General features: G+C 37.3%; 1 protein-coding gene across 3 annotated transcripts in view; it reads right to left on the reverse strand.

Moving 5' to 3' along the window:
• LOC149554544 (putative triglyceride lipase) overlaps positions 1 to 18,210 on the reverse strand; it is a 329,392-nt gene that overhangs the window by 148,104 nt on the left and 163,078 nt on the right. For all 3 annotated transcript variants that reach the window (XR_016364383.1, XM_089828589.1, XM_089828587.1), the window contains exons 7-10: positions 13,498 to 13,562; positions 11,783 to 12,838; positions 11,548 to 11,610; positions 11,299 to 11,345 (exon numbers count right to left, since the gene is read on the reverse strand). Coding sequence is in view for 2 of the 3 variants with exons in the window: in XM_089828589.1 (XP_089684715.1) it covers positions 11,299 to 11,345; positions 11,548 to 11,610; positions 11,783 to 12,838; positions 13,498 to 13,562 (1,231 nt within the window). In the remaining variant the exon portion in view is untranslated. The remainder of the gene's footprint in view (positions 1 to 11,298; positions 11,346 to 11,547; positions 11,611 to 11,782; positions 12,839 to 13,497; positions 13,563 to 18,210) is intronic.

Raw genomic sequence — 18,210 nt, forward strand, 5'->3', positions numbered from 1 at the left:
TTTACTTTCTTTTTGACCTATTCTCTTTGTTATAACCCTAAAGGGCCTTCTATTTGTTTAACATGAGTAGAAGAGAGGAAAAGTGAGAGAGTAGAAGAGAAAAGAAAAGCCATAGGTTTCTAACCGGCAAGAAGAAAGAGCACAAAAGAGATCAGCAATCCATTTGGGGAGGCCATCAATTGCATTGGGAGCATTAAGGAGCCAATCTCAACACTCCTCAACTCATTTGCAAGAGGTAAGTGCTCATTTTTTTTTTTTTGCATGTTAGTGTATTATGCATTTTTTGTTAAATTTTTATAGTTTTCAAGATTTTTAGTTTAGATCTTGAATGTTCTTTATTTTTACTAAGTTGCAAACTAGGGTTTGTTGTTTTGTAGCTTTTATTAGCTTCAAACTTCGATATTTTACCAAAACAGTTTATTGCAGCAGCCTTTGCTTTCATTTTTCGCAAATTCGCAATGGGTAGAAAAGATGAATGTTGGAAATATAACGAAGAGTTTCCTGGAAGAACCAAATATCAAAACAAAATGTATTTTTTGTAAAGAAAAAATAACTTCTAGGGGTATTTATAGATTGAAATACCACATTGCTGCTATACCTAGACACGATGTTACAATTTGCACTCACCAAACTCTTGAGGCAAAATGCACTTGCTTAATGGCATTAGAAAAAATTGAAAAAGACAAAGCCAATAGGAAAATGCAACTTGAAGGTTTAAGGGGTATTGGCTCCCATGTTCCCGCATCCGCATCCACAGCCGCATCCACATCTGCATCTGCATCAGCTTCTGCATCCGTAGGTTGTGTTGGAGAGGGTTCTTCTAGGCCTCCTTTTTATCCTAGTTCTTCTGCTCGTGCTAGTGCTAGTCGGTCACATACTGAGACATAGTCCCACACCAACCTATTGCAGCCTAGAGTGCGGAAAAACAGAATGGATAGTTACTTTGTGCCCCGCACTACTCCTGGTTCCCAACCCACGCTTGAGGGCATGGGTTTGAACAAGGAGATTCATGATGCTGCCAGAAAGGAGATATGCAATTTTTGGTACTTTTGCAACATTTCATTTATTGCAGCCAAGTAATTGATTCTTATTTCTTTGTTTTCTTTAAAGTTAAAATTAAAAGTAAAAGTAAAACTTTAATTATAACTACTTGTTTTATAATTTGAGTCTTTGACATCTAAATTTTTATTTGTGACAGGGCTCCTTATTGGCAGAACATGATAGATGCGGTTGCTATTTGTGGTTCGGGGTTTAAAACCCCAACTGAGGTTGAGTTGAGCGGATACCTCTTGGATGAGATGGTAGAGGACATGAGGGCTGAGCTCGAGGAGAACCGAAAGGAGTGGATTGCAAAGGGTTGCACCATCATGACTGATGGTTGGACAGATAGGAGGAATAGAACACTCCTCAATTTTCTTGTATCCTGTGGAGGTGATTGATCATTCTACTTTCCTACATACATAATTGTAAATTTTGATTTGTTGAATGCTAATTTGTTGATGATCCATTTAAATTTTAATAATCTTATTCGTTGTTTTGATACTTGTACGATATACCATGTTCATCAAATCCATCGATGCTTCCGCACATGTAAAAAATGTCACATACTTATGTGAGGCTATTGAGGAAGTCATAGCAGAGGTGGGAGAACAAAATGTAATCCAGGTGGTGACAGATAATGCAGCAAGTTATGTTGTTGCAAGTAAACTTTTAACTTTTCAAGTTTTGAAACTAAATTTATTTGAATTTTGAAATTTGAATTTGTAATTGACTTAAAATTGTTGTAGGTAAACTTTTGATGGAGAGGCACCCCACCATATTTTGGTCCCCTTGTGCGGCACACTGCATTGATCTCATGTTGGAGGAAATTGGCAAACTTGAGTTTGTCAAGTCATGTGTGGAAAGGGCAAAAAACATATGCAAATTCATTTATAATCATTCATTTGTCCTTAGCACAATGAGGAAGTACACAGAAGGCAAGGAGTCAGCTCGCCCAGGTATCACAAGGTTTGCCTCGAATTTCATCACCCTGCAATCCTTGTTGACATCAAGGAAAGAATTGAGGAGCATGTTTGTTGGGCGGGAGTGGATTTCCTCTTCCTATGCTACGACCACTGCAGGGATAGATGTGGCGGATTGCATATTTGATGAGGATGGTTTTTGGAAACCCGCTAGAAAAATCCTGCAGGTAAATTTATTGCAATTTAACATTTAGTATTTTACTTTTACTTTTAAGTTATATTATTTTATATTTAAGTTTTGACTCAAATTTTTTGTTTTACTTTATATGTAGGTCACTAAGCCCCTTGTAGCTTTGCTACGAACTGCTGATGGGGAGAAGCCCTCTATGGGCTACATTTATGATGAAATAACCCTAATAGATTATAACTTCTTCCAACACCAAAAATCTTTATACTTCAGTTGTTTGACATTTCGTCAAACACTTTGCAAGCAAGGGTCCTCTGACTGATATAACTTTTCAGATTGCTGCAGTGATTCTTGTTTGAATTTGCCTCAAAGAGAATGCTTACAAAAGACTCCAAATTGTTTAAACAATGACCTAACATAAATATGCAACTAATTTTGGCAATAGTGAATGCATATATGAGTTCTAATCATGAAAATGATCACCTACAACCAACTGGTATTTTAACAAACAGTTGGTATGCAAGCTAACTGGCTGATAAGAAATGATATATTAACGCTCAAAGACAACTATTAATGACCAGCAATTGTATCTCCTTAATTGAGGATTAGTGTCCAATACAATATTCATACTAAGTTAACCAAGACTCTTGGCATTTACAAAGATATCAAAATATGATGATTGCTGGTAAAGTAATATGCACCTACAGCTGCCAATGAAAACTAATGCAACACTAAATATTTAACTTCAATACTTCCCTACAGCAGTACGTTAATCACATGCATGATTAAATACAACTAAAGCCATGGATTGCTGATACCATTGTGAGGAATGTAAAAATGAATGATAGGTCTAATACGAAATGACAATTACAACAACACTCTATAGTGAAAGGCAACTATGAAAATACACATCAGACCTGGCATATGAAGTCGCCTTAGAGAATAGATGTATTGCAATACCACTGAACAGAAAATAACCTCTTCAAGTGCCCAAGTCGTGCCTCTCTAGCTGCCGCCCCTAATTGTAGATGGCTGTAATAATTTTCTTGGCTTTTCCGAATTTGCTTTTTCGGATTGCCCTTTTTGGATTGCTTTTTCGGACCTGCTTTTTCGGTTTTGCTTTTTCGACCTGCTTTTTTTCGGCCTGCTTTTCTGGCCTGCTTTTTTCCGACTGCTTTTTCGGCCTGCTTTTTCGAACTGCTTTTTCGGCCTGCTTTTTCGAACTGCTTTTTCGGCTTGCTTTTTTCAACTGCTTTTTCGACCTGCTTTTTCGAACTCTTTTTCGGCCTGCTTTTTCGAACTGAAATATTTTTTCTCAATGTAGCACAAATAGAAGACTGAAGTATCTTCCTCCCAGTTGCAATAATTCAAGTGATATTTCACACCCTCAAAATCGCATACCAATTGAGAGTTTTCATTCTCAATGGCCACAAATATTTTTTCTCAATGTAGCACAAATAGAAGACTGAAGTATCTTCCTCCCAACTGCAATAATTCAAGTGATATTTCACACCCTCAAAATTGCGTACCAATTGAGAGTTTTCGTTTTCAATGGCCAGTTGTGACTATTGCAGAAACCCTAGGCTCCACAATGCACATCAACAAACATCAACATCAACAACAACAAATCGGGATGATTAGAATGAAGCCCCGGGGTGCCTATTTATTCTTTTTTTCCACTTTCTCCAGAAGCTTCTAGAACATTATTTTATTTTATCTATTAGTGACTTTATAAAATATTTTATAATTCAAGTCACTTTATTAGATTAATTAAATATAAAGTTACCTTTTAATATTTATTTATTTGATAACTTTATAAGTAATTAACTTAATACCACTTATTTATTTAATTAAAATAATTAATTAGTCATCCTCATAAAATATTCATTATTTTGGACAACCTAATTAATTAAATTAATTAAATCAAATTGCCACCAAAATGGGGACATGACATATGAGGGCATGGATAGGGCCAAGGAGGCCATCAGAGCCCAATATGCAGGAGTGCAGGAGAGGTATGGCCCTATTTGGGACATCATCGATAGCAGATGGCAGAATCAGCTCAATCGACCCATCCATGCAGCAACTTACTTTTTGAATCCGACATATCGTTTCCGTCCTGAGTTCAAGGCGAATGCGAAGGTGCTCACTGGCTTATACACAGTGATTCAGAGGTTGAGTAGCGATGAAGATAGCGCTGCTGCGATTGTTGAGCTAGACCAGTTCAACAATAAAGAGGGGCCACTTTTCTCTGGCAAGATGGCCATAAATGCTTAGACAACACTACAGCTAGGTAAAAATTAAATAATATATTCGATGTTCATGAATCTAGATTCTAAACTTAAAGTTGATTATGTAATTTTAGAGTTAACTTGTAATTTGTAAATGAGACTAATTGTTTCTATTTTCAATTTTTCCCTTATTGCAGATAGACGGTGGCAAATGTTTGGGGCCACAACCCCAAAACTTCAAAAAATTGCCATCCGTATTCTGAGTCAGCCAGGTAGTGCTTCTTGATGTGAGCGCAGTTGGTCCATGTTCGAGCACATCCATTCGAAGAGGAGAAACAGGTTGACAGTGCAAAAGTTGAATGATATTGTCTTTGTTCATTACAACCTCCGTCTTAGGATCAAACAGATTTTGGGCACTGACTCCTCTCCGATCATTCTGGAGGAGATTGATCCAAAACAGAGTGGCTTACAGAGGTTGTGAAGCCAGTCTTCACTGAGGAAGATCGTGTGTGGGTTTACCAGGTGGATATAGAGACTAAGGCAGCTAGAGCACGTTCTTCAGGCATTGGTAAATGCACACATGCAGCACAGGGACAGGCCCTAGCGACGTTCATGAGCCCATTTTACATGTGGGAGATATGGCTCGGCAGTCCTCTAGGACCTACATTAGACGCCTTGCTACTAGGCAGACTAGATACTCAGAGGCAGGCTGCAGCCGGGCTTCAGGATGATGTTGAGGATGATGATCATGACTGTGTCTGAGGCTTGAGCTGGAGCCTTGTTTTTATATTTTGTTTATAGATATTGATACTGAATCATTGATAGACATATGTTTCAAACTTTCATGGATCTTCATCTTAGATTCTTACATACAATTATGATTTGATGTCTTATGGATCATCTTACATACATTTTATGATTTAAATCATTATGATCATTTGATTTCTATTTACTTCAGCTAGCCTACAATTTACATTTTAGATAACATAGTTACCTATGTGATGGATTTTATGTTCCATGTTTATGTATGTTAAGTTTTAACTTCTATTTGATGATGTTATAGTGTGTTTAAGTTATATTCAATAAAGGGTGCATGAAATAAGTTTTAAATTGTTAAAATCTCTAAATTTCAAGGGTTTTTTCAAATTTGCCAATTCATTGCCGATTCATGGTTTGATTCGGCCTTGTTGATTCTGATTCTTGTTACTTTGGTTAAAATTAAGTAACAACTCAAACTTGGCAATTTTTCTCTACAAGCATCCTTTTTCCATTTGAGCTCTTTGATCCTCTTGCTTTGTCTAGGCAAGTGTTCCCGGTTCAAGTACAACAAAGATTTGACATTAGCCATTGTGGTAAAGCCTTGTGGTGTAGGATTATCGTCGTCTTTAATCTCAGTCATAGCATCTTGGAAACTTTTCATCAAACCCTCTGAATCAGCGTTGCCCTCCACAAGCTGTAGTATGTTGGTGGAGTTTATTACCTACATGTCTTTCAGAACTTCTTTGTGCATTTCCTTTATTTCATTCTCAATTGCTCGTACCTCTTTATGGCAGCTTTCAACAAGGAATTCTTCCAATTCATATTGCTTTTCAATACATAAAGCATGCAAGGATCCATGGTTTTCATATGATTTTCAGCAAGGATCTTAATCACTTCCTACTTTTCAATTTCTTGCACTTGAAAAACTATTGCCCAGCCTCTAGCTTCATCAGCTTCCCACAATAGTATGAGGGTTTGGATCTCTCCAAGCAGCTTCTCTCCTTCTACATAGGTAGCAGTGACTTCTTGGATAAACCTATTTCCTTCTTCTATGCCAGCTCCTATCCAGGTGTTCATCGCTTCCAAGAAGAGTTTTCCCCTTTGTATTTGCTTTAACAGGTTTTGGTTGTCAGAGGAGTTAGGATCGAATGATTGTGAAGCCTGGATCAAGGGAAGTGCCCCAACATTCATCAAGGAATCAATGTACTCAGCCATAGTGACAACTAACCATTTCAGTTCCCTCTTTTCCTGGCCATCCTTCTCATATTGGTTCAACATGTGATTGGCTAAGAACTTAAATAAATGATTACTAGTATCCCGACTCAAAACTCGCAATTCCGTTTGCGTAATCTCAAAAACTTCAGCCTCCATCTCATGCACACCTTTATGTTTATAAGTGGCTATCTCCGCAATCACCTTCTCTATAGTAGGGTCTTTGGTCAAGCAAGCATTATTCTTCACCTTTATGGCTTTAGGAGTGCAAGTGGCATACTTAGTAATTATGTCCTTTACTGGGAAAGAGACAAGTCTCAGGTTACGCTTTCTGTTTATTGATCTAGATAGCCAAGGGGGAATAGCACTTGCGGCTGTTGTCCCTTCGTCTTGTTTAGTAGGAGTCATGAAGCCTTGATGTATTACATTTATATTGTCAAACACTCCTATGTCCATCCCTTGATTTTCAATTAGTGCAAGGTTGTCTTCTTTTTCTAGTTCCAAATCCATGAATTCGAGCTCTTGAACCACTATTTGAACCGGTGTCGCGGACTTAGTTTTGGACCTCATTGTAGGATTCGTCGAATGGATTGGTGGCGCCTTGGTTTCTCGTTTAAGCAAGGCCACCACCTTTTTCTTCTTGATTAAGGGAATGGTACCTACATCATTCGACAAAAGGTGGACATCAAAAGGTGAGGATTGTCATAAAGAAACACCCCCTTTAGCTTTTCCCATCTGCATTGAGCAGGCCAATTTGTGCTTCTTCTCTTGCAATCAATTGTCAATACATTCCAGTATGAACCTTGACCTAAGATTTATATCATCTTCTTCATCTCAACTCCAATCAATTTCAGGGAGGGCTTGTTCACTTGTTTCTATATATCCTAGTTCAATAATATCTGAACCATCTTCAACGAGTTCTACATTGAATTTCAACTACAGTTCTTTAATTTGGGGAATAGTTAGCCTTGAGTGATCCCTTTTCATGACCTTGTGTTCATTATTGCAATCTTCCCATAGGTCTTCAATATGAGGCAGCAATTGCATTCAGTCTCCCAGGCCAAGCACTAGTTTTCCAAAGTTCTTATTATCAAAACTCCTCCTTTCATGATAGAACCCTAAATTTAAATTCAGCAAATCACTCCCAATCGCTGAGACATTAATCATACTGTTACAAGCCAGGGAACCTAGTTTAATGGGGAAAAGGGATTCCCATTTTCCTTCATGGAGATTGTCCTTGATCACAGAAAAAAATTGTCTAAAACTTCGACAAGAACAAAACAGTACAGTGCATACCTTGGCAACCAAAGTGGTTCTTCCTCAAACCCTCCTATTCTTATGTAAGTAAACCTGAGGAACTGTATGTATAAGCTTCCATAGCTTTGAACCAAATTTTGGGCTTCTACAGACATCCTTTGCATCGGGGTTCAGTGAGGTTGAGGTACGACTTTTCTAAGAAAACACCATGTACTTTTCGAAAATTCACCAACACTATCCTCTCTTAGCAGAGGACAATATTGGTACACTATAATATCTTTGGTCCATGGTTCATTAGGAATTGCAGTTTCATTAAACATGCATGCAAGACAATAGGTTAAATAGGACATGTAGAATTCTTGGCTGGTAGCTTGTGAATGTTTGAGTTGATTCCTCAATGAACTAGCTATCAATTCAGCCCAATCAAGGAATTGTTTACCAGTCAAAATGATATCTATGTAGTGAAACATCCATTCTTCAAAAAGAAGAACATCAGCTGAACCTTTAGCTCTGTGCAACAAAACTACCGGGTCATGTATGCGAGGCTTCATATGATCTTTAGTTAACACCTTTGGGAGCCTTGAACCTCCTCTATAGAAGGTTTCAATCCACTTTTTGGCTATCTAATTACGATTCTTTTGAGAGTCCTCTCGAAATTGAACCAAGGATTGAATAGGTCTAAAACTAGTAAAGGATGACTCAAGTAATTTTAAGATTGATGTGATAGTCTCCCTAGAAATTGATAGAAGGGTATCACCGTTGTTCCTTAGTATACTTTTGGACTTGACATCGTAATGGTTGAGATAATACTGGAGTAATTCTAGGTTTGGCAAGGTGTGAGGAAAGGCAAAAGCTTCAAGGAGCCCGTTGGTCAAGGTTTCAAGACATCCCTTAATCTCTGCTTGTTCTAAAAACTTCTCTTGCAATTTTTCCACTTCGACCCCCATTAGATTTGTTTCAGAAACTACAAGTTTTCGGCATTCTAAATTGGAAGTACTCCCAAAGAAATGCATAACAGACTTCATACTTACAACAAGGACAAACACTTCCCAAGTTCTTCCTTCTTGAAGAGAAATAACATGAAAAGAGCAGAAAGAAAGGCTTACGACCCTCACCTACAAACAGCTGAAAACCATAAACACTTCCCTTTCTCTATCCACCACTTTACCTTTGATTTTGTAGACTAGAACAAAATAAAGCTCCAACTAGGTTTTAAAACAATTTGCATACCCAGAAAGTACTACTAAATATTCGAGCCTTAATGGCGAGATAATCTTGGCACAGTACACACGCTTCAATAAATTATGATGTCCTTTCATCATATGATGTCCTTTTATCTGTTTCTATTTTCAAAAAATCTAATCATTAGTCTCCTCATGGCATATTTAGCCTAGGAGGAAACCTATGAAATGTTGACATTGTCCAATCCCTTGAAATATTAAAATATACCTGTCTATTCCAAATGGCTTAGGGAACATATGTTCCTATTTCTAAGGGTTTTTTGGAGGTATGGGAAAAAAAGACCGTGCGGAGCAAATTCTTTTTTGGGACCCAAGTCAATACTTGGTTCATAATGCTTCAACTCAGGTATTTTAGGTATGCATTCTCAAGTTACAATTGATATATTGATGAGAAGTCATGGTTTATTAGCAACTTGATAATCTAATGGCATTACATATGTTGTGTTACTTCATCATTTAGTAATATAGTGTTATAAGATCAAAATAATCTTTACTTTTTCACCCTAAGGCGGGGTGCTTAGGGTTTGGACTTGAAGCACACCAAGAAACATTGAGAAATTCATTTTATGCTCATTTCACATATTTTCAGTCCTTGGAGTTGGTGGCTACAACAAGAAAATCTCACCTACCAATTTAGAGATGAAAACTCTTGGATCCAGATGTAAGAACATGAGCTATCTTACTAAGGGATTGCAAATTACTTCATCATTTAGCAATACAGTATTATCAGATCAAAATAATATTTACCTTTTGACCCTAAGGCTGGGTGCTTAGTGTTTGGAGCACACCAAGAAACATTGAGGAATTCATTTTGTGCTTATTTCACATATTTTCAGTCCTTGGAGTTGGTGGCTACAACAAGAGAATCTTACCTATCAATTTAGAGATGAAAGCTCTCGGATCCAGATGTAAGAACATGAGCAATCTTACTAAGGGATTGCAAAGAACTATAAGTATTTTTGCTGTAATTAGCAAACTGACGGTAAACAGAATAGCATTACACAGTACCATCAAGGCTGATTTGGGGAAAGATATTCTATCAAGCGCTTGGTTTCTAAATAATTCCACACAACTATTATTCTCGAAGATATTATTATTCCTCAATTGATGTATTCGAGCAAATTTTATTAATAAGAAGTAGCACCAATGTAATTTTTAAGGTTTGCTCTGTTTTATGTAGCTCACTGTTCTTTTGTTCTAAATATAATGAAAAATATAGATAGATGACATCGCAATTTTTATGCTTTCTTTTTACCAAAATTGTTTCTTAATTGCACTTTTTTTTAATCAAAATTTGCGATTCATTCAATAGAATTTACTATGCCTATCTTGCCCCTAAATTTCTATTAAGAGGTTTTGTTATGTACATTGAAATGGACTAAATTGTTTGCTAGTCTGCTTGATGTTAAAGGTCGTAGTTTTGTACCAATCCTTAAACATAATTTATCAAGGTGTCTATATCTTTGTATTTAACCTGTCCAATCCTTTTTTGTTCTTTCAGTACTTGACTTTTATTTTAATGGAATAATGTAAGCATGTCACTGTAGAATTTATTTTTATTCAAAAAGCACAAAAATCTTTAGCCTTCCATGGAAGTGTTTGTTAACTCTCCCAAATTTATACATTTATTAAACATGAGAAATAACCACACCAATAAGCATTGTAATGGTTCTAAAGATAATGGAGTGTGACGATAGATCATGGAGTGTAATCTGAAACACTGATGCTAAAAGGATTTTGGTCAATAACATCTAAAGCACCCATAAACACTTTCAAAGACTAGAATTATCATGTCTCATACTATGAAGTTTGAATTCAAAGTACATATTGTACAAACTTCCCCAGATATTTATTTTACAAGAAACTTACCCTTCTAATTTTAAGAGTGGTTCTACCACACATTTGTATTGCTTGTGTCACACTAAAAGGAGTGATTTAAAAGACTAACCCTATTGATTGTTCCTTACATTCATAGATATTAAATAATTTACTCTATCTGGCGCTTAATATTGCTATTATTTCACTTTCTAGATAGTTGTGAACACCATGTAGGGCAAAATGCATGGTACCAGCACAGAGATAAATTCCATCTCTAAACTAATGACAGTACAAAAAAGAAGGGTATAACGATCAGAATTCGATGTAGCATAAAAGCATCATCAAAAAACACTTGGTCAGGTTTCCCTTTTAAATAATACATTGATTTAGAAAAATGAAGAAAAACTAATTTGAACTTTGATACAATGCTTACCAACTTATATCCAAATCAACTTTGATGGAAATAAAATCCAAAACACTAGAAGTAGGTAATCTAATAAACTCTGCATATGTGCAGCATACAGGTCCACAATTGTACCAAGAAGTACATAATTATAAAAAATATTATAGTAACGGATGATAAAAAGGTGCCAATATAGGTTCTATATCATGTGGTGGATAGACCATATTACCCAGTAGGTGCTAACATCAAATCAGTCATTAGGTCCTTCCATCTTGTCTGGAATCACAGACAAGTAAATTATTAATATATGCAAACTGCAACAAAAGAAAAAAACTGCATTAAAATTGCCCATTCTACTAAGTACTGAAATCTAGTTACATTCTTTTACATTTGTCTTAAGTTGTACAAATTCAACCCTACAACAAAAATGCAGTAGAGTAGTAGTTATTTTAGATGGTGTCAATAAGAGATCCCATACTTGTTCTGTACCCCTGAAAGCAATGACCAGCCTTTTCTGTGAAGTATCCCTCCAGATAGCTACCTGCAACGATTTGAAAGTAAAATACACAATCCAGGTAATATAATCTCTTATGATGTCAAAACAGAAGGTGCCAGATTCATAAAGATTTGAGACTCCATCCATAACAATCAACACAATCAAACTAATTGAATGATAAGAGTTACATCTGGATGGTCAGCACAATGCTTCTTGCCTGTGTATCAGTTCTTGGATTGTCAAGGAAACATAGTTTCTCAAATTCTGATTTGATAAAACTTGTGTGCCCAAGTGCACTGGCTAGCATGGTCCAAGCCTCCATGGCACTTTCAGCTGTTGCAAACATTCTTTTCATTTCCTCCTGTTTTCTATTTGTTAGAGATGCTGTTTCTGAATCCAGTGCATTCTTGCTTGAACTAGGTGATTCTGAAAATATTTCCACTCCTAAAGAAGTCCTTTCTCTACCCTCTTGCTTTTTGCCGTTCCCTTTATGGCCTGTTAGAGATGTAGTAAGCATCATCAAAGAACCAAGAATGCTCTCTGTCTGTCCTAAAATATCATGTGATGCCTTCTTAACATCTATGAATTTAAATTGTGGCTCGTGAGCTTCAGCACATGTAGTAGGCTCATTATCGTCTATTGTTAGTTTTGGGGTAGCAAGCCCACTTTCGACATATTGTTCATCTGCTTCGGTTTGTGATTGGAAACCTAAATTCTTAATAATTTCATTTCCATTCCACATAACATTCTCAATAGAAGAAAACCCAACTTTGTTTATTCCGACCGTTTCAGCAGCTTGATTGATGCTATCCGACAAATTTTTCCAAAAAACAAACTCTGAGCTTTTATTACTATCTGTCAGTTCCATTTTTCCTTTATTACCATAACTACATTTTCCTTCAGAAGATTCTTTTTGGCTTGGAAACCCTGCATCTCCAACTGATTGTGAGAAAGTGTCAAGTCTTTCTATTTCATATTCATTATTTATCTCTGTCTTCCCATTAAGGAATAATTCAGTTGACATGCTTTCAGAGGACTCTGTGTTCTGCATGCTACCCTCTAAATTTTGATTTTTCTCCACTTTACCAATGTCAAGGAGTGGTTCTATTTTCCCAAAAGAAGAAAGTACAAAATCACGAACTTTAACACTTTCACTTCCAAAAACCGTTTTAAAGGCAGATTCTAAGCCTTTAGCCAATTCAATATCTGAAAGAAAAGGTATTTTCCATCCACTCTTTTCTGCATTTATTTCTTGAAAATCTTTAAATTTGATCTGCAATAAAATTAAGGGTTCAGTAAACTATCCAAATCGGAAGGAAAAAACCTCAAAACCATGGACAGATCAATGACTAAGTGAGGTAAACAGAAATTGCAGCTTGTTCACAGTTTCTTTATAACTTTGATAATATTTAACCATTAGAAACATCTTATGGAGGGAAAAAAAGACAATCCAAATCTAGCTGGGCATGTGTGTGTGCATGTACATATACACATGTACATACACTCACACAAATGTAGGTATGGTTATAATTAACATACACACGTCTATTTGTATATGAAAAATTAAATCATTCCTTCCATGAAAACAAGACTATAAGATGTCTTAATAGAAAGAAACACTGTTGCAAAATTAAAGTGGTATAAGTAAAACCATGGAAGATATTTGGACATTATCAAGAAAACATAGATTTTAATCAACTTCCAGGGGAAAAATAATTTATCATCAAGCTTAATACGAATACAAAACACATCAGTGTACATAGAAATCATGGTGGGATAAAAAAAAAAAAGAAGCTTAACTTACAATCTATTCCCCCCTGAAAAAATATAGATGACAATTAGATTCAGCTTTAATCATTTCTGTTCAACTGTTAAGTACTGTTTGGATTGGTACCTGGCATACAAGAAATGCAAAAGTATAAAGATTCAAACCTCTAAATAGATCAGACCCCCACCGCCTATTCCTTCCAGTTCCACCTGAATATCATGCATGTTCCCTGAAAAATAACAAAATCAGTAACTTCTGTCTTCTGCAAACTCAATATGTAAAAAGAGCTGTAACTTCTGCATTAAGAGAAACAAGACGATTGAATGTGCAGTGTGAGTTGAACAATCAAGGCTGTTTGTAACAATAAATTCACAAAGGAAAACAAAATAACAGATATGACTAAATGGTATTAACATTATTTATTAAATAAAATTTTGAAACATTTTGCAAAACAGGCAAAAACACTAATAATCTGATTAATCATTAAATAATAACTACAGTAGAAAATTAAGATAGACCCTAGAGAAAACTTTTAATAGAAAGGGAGCACAGTCAAAATACTGAAAACATTGTAGAAAATATCTAGGAAAAAGCAAATAAAAATCTTCCTACTACAAGCTTTCTTACAGTACTGAACTGTAATGTTCCCGTCATAAAATAAATTATTAATCAAAAATTGTTAATTGGCCGATTGATTTAGTATATCTCAGACCAATTTTTATTTTGTTTCCCTAGGTAGATGTTGTCGCCAGCTATCTTTGTAGACCCTCAAAAAGGTTTCCCCGATGGGTATTTAAGCATTGTATGCAATTTGATTATTTTCTTTGTACTCCGAATTCCCGTTAGAATTCTTTGTTGTTCACCATTTCGGAAGTGAAAGATCTTCCCTATCTAGCTCGTGTGTGATGTTCTATTGTCCTTCCTAGCAACCCTACAAGGAAACAATTCAACTTGTTGCCAGTGATGTCCGTATGCCAGTATCTGATGGCAAGAGCTATTGTACATGATCGTAAAATGCAACTAGAAGTGGTCATACAGTGTAGGGCCTAACTAGGTTGTACAGTGTCTATGGGAAGTTAGTCGTACGCTATGTTTAATGAGACCATACGTAGAGGAAAACTTCAAGCTGTACGGTGGTCAAGCATAGCTGGAATGATGGCATATGGGGTGATGGCCAGGTAGGCCGTACGGTGAGTGGATGGAGGAAGCAAGGAAGGTACGAGGGTGTGGTGGAAGATGTGTGGGAGAGAGAAGGCCGTAAAACAAAGAGGGAGCCATGCGGAAATGTCTAGATGCCATACGGTACAACAATGAATGCAAATTCATTCATACAAAACACAAGTAGATCGGATACAAGATTAGAAACTTGAATACGAATAATTCCTTCAATATATGCCGAAAGATGGTGTTCCAATTTGCTAGATCTGAATGAAGTATTACATGCAACAACAGAATAGGGTGAGGGTTGAATCCCACCGAAACTGCACAAGCCAAATAGGGAAGATCTTTCACTTCCGAAATGGTGAACAATCCAGAACTCCAACAAGAATTCGTAGTACATATAAATAATCCAAAAAAGCATCCCTAAACACTACCTACAAGCCGTGCTTAAATACCCATTGGGAAAACTTTCTGAGGGTGTACAAAGATAGTTGACAGCGACACAAACTACAGAAAACAAAACAAAATGAAAATGGGTCCAAGATATATTAAATCCATCGGCCCTTTAACAATAGTTTGATAAATGAGTTATTTTATAACGGAAACATTACAGTCCTCCCATCCCAAATTTTGCTTGTACTCAAGCAATTGCAATGTCAAGTGTTGGAATATGTGCTCACCCTCCCATGTCGCGTCGTCCAATGGCAGATGTTTCCAATGCACCAAATATTCCTTCACCGTGCTGTTCCGCATAGTCTTCTCACATACTTCAATGATCTCGGCTAGTTCCAATATGAGCTTTCCTTCTTGATTGAGTGGTGGAAGGTTTGTGGCCTCCAACAGAGTGGCAGGATTGAACCCCTTTACCCAGCCTTTCAGTGGTTTTGTCAGTCTGTCCATGAAGACCACTATCTATCTTCTTTCAAAAATGTCTGTGACCAAAATAGAGAGTTTTTGAAATTCCGAAATGTACTAATCGACTGATCCAGTTTGCCTTAGTTGTGCCAAATCTTTGAGTTTTGGATCTTTACCATCAAATCGATCTATCAATCTCTCAGTGAATTCCGCGTAAGTATTTATTTGATCATGCCCCAGTGTGATGGTGTCGTGATGCCACCATTTATGCGCAACTCCCTCCAAGTGCAGCGCTACAAATTTGATTGCTTCTTCTTCAGGCATAGGATTTAGTTGGAAGTATCGGCCTTCATTACCCACACTTGCGTAGATATGGATCCAGATCCGTCAAATGGAGACAAATTTACTTTACTCAACTTCCTCCTAAGATCATCATTAAAATATTCTCTATTTCTGCCTCCCGAGTATCTCATTCTTAGATTTGCATAATCTTTGTAGGATATATCTTGCTCAAAATTCACATTTTTCTAGTCTTCTCTCAACTATTCTTGCATTTCTTCAAAGGTCGGTTGCTTCCCTCTGGGTTGTGTCTCAAAAGACGACATGGAAGGTCGAGAGCATGCTGGATGAGGGTTTGTTTTACCCGACACTGAGTCCATACTGTGACCATTTTGCTCTCTAGATATTTTATTGTCTACCAACTTCGTGAGCGTCTCTTCCATGAGTCGCTGAGTAGCAGTAATCTATGCCTGATTCTTTGCAAGTTCTATCAGTAGTGCCACGAGTTCAGCAACTGTTGGTTCCAATTCAGCAACCATTCTATCAACGAAATGGGTTCTTTGTCTCTTCCGGCTATAAACTCTCATTCACTGTTCACAAGCTGGCAAGATCAAAGCGCTCTGATACCATTGTGATGTTCTATTGTCCTTCCTAACAACCCTACAAGGAAACTATTCAACTTGTTTATAGTGATGTCTGTACGCTAGTATCTGAACGCAAGAGCTACTGTACGTGATTGTAAAATGCAACTAGAAGGGACCTTACGATGCAAAATAGGGTCGTACAATATGACTGGACTGATGTACGGTGAGGGAGGAGGATGTTGAGTGGTGTGTGGTCGTACGGTGGAGGGCCTAATTAGGTCGTACAGTGTATGTGGGAGGTTGGTCGTACGCTATGTTTAATGAGGTCGTACGTAGGGAAAAACTTCAAGCCATACTGTGGTCAAGCGTAGCCAAAATGATGGTGTATGGGTTGATGGCCAAGTAGGCCATACAACAGATCATACAGTGAGTGGATGGAGGAAGCAAGGAATGTATGGGGGTGTGGTGGAAGATGTGTGGGAGAGTGAAGGCCATACGGAAAAGAGGGAGCCGTACGGAAATGTTCAGATGCCACATGGTACAACAATGAATGCAAATTCATTCATACAAAACACAAGTAGATCAGATACAAGATTAGAAACTTGAATACAAATAATTCCTTCAATATATGTCGAAAGATGGTGCTCCAATTTGCCAAATCCAAGCGAAGTAATACATGCAACAATGGAATAGGGCGAGCGTTGAATCCCACCGAAACCGCACGAGCCAAATAGGGAAGATCTTTCACTTCCAAAATGGCAAACGATCTAGAACTCCAAGAAGAATTCACAGTACATATAAATAATCCAAAAAAAATCCCTAAACACTACCTACAAGCCGTGCTTAAATACCCATCGGGAAAACTTTCTGAGGGTGTACAAAGATAGCCGATGGTGACACAAACTACAGAAACAAAACAAAATAAAAATGGATCCGAGATATATTAAATCAATCGGCCCATTAACAATAGTTTGATAAATGATTTATTTTATAACGAAAACATTACATCGCGCGGTTTCGGTGGGATTCAACCCTCACAATATTTCGTCTGTGTACTTCTTGGCTCAGATCTGGCAAATCGGAGCACCATCTTGTAGCAAATATTAATTGAAGGATTATTTGTGTTCAATCTCTTGTTTGCCTTAATTTCATGAAGGCGGATCTATAAGTTTTTGGTTGCATGAATGAACCCACCTTCCATCCATATGGCCATCTAGGCCTACCGTACGACCAATCACCCATTTGTTGTCTCCACCATACAGTAACCATACCACCACACCACCATCCATACTCCTTCCCAAACTTTGTACGGCCTACCTTATCCATACCATACGGTCACCCTCTATCAATCGTATGGCCTTTGCCTTGCATGTGTACGGCCTCCCTTTTACCATACGGATACTAAGGGCTACCCAAACACCTCGCCTTGCCAAGACTTCAACAATCATTTCCAAACTTGTGAACATCACAATGGTATCAAAGCTTCAATCCTTCTAGCTTGTGGACACTGGGACAGTGAATGAGAAATTATAGACAAAAGAGAAGAAGATCCCATTCGGTTGATAGAATGGCAGCAAAACCAGAACCAACGGTTGTCGAACTCGTAGCACCGCTAAGAAAACTTGCAAGGAATCAGGCACAATCAATGATAAGTAGTGACTTTGTAATGTCCCCATTTTTATAGCAGGTTCTTGCAGTTGGCTAGGTCAGTTCACCATCGCGACACTCATGATCTTACAGTGGGATTTAAGGGTTTCAGTTGTATGGTTATAGGCTTTCCAGCAGCCTATGGTGTGTTTTGGCTCCATTTAAGGGACTCACTATTTATGGTAAGTCAATCTGTTGATTCTGATGAGCTCAGTTGAGTTAAGAGGAATTGAAGGATGCTCTCAATTTTTATTTTAGGCTTTCGATTTGAGCTCCAAGAATCTTGGAGGGAGCGCCTATTTATAGTAACCCTGCCAAGTTCATTCATCTTTCATCATTAGGATCACTTTG

This window comes from Cupressus sempervirens, chromosome 5 (genome assembly GCF_028749045.1).
Source record: "Cupressus sempervirens isolate cs-2001-9-10 chromosome 5, ASM2874904v1, whole genome shotgun sequence".
Classification (NCBI taxonomy): domain Eukaryota; kingdom Viridiplantae; phylum Streptophyta; class Pinopsida; order Cupressales; family Cupressaceae; genus Cupressus; species Cupressus sempervirens.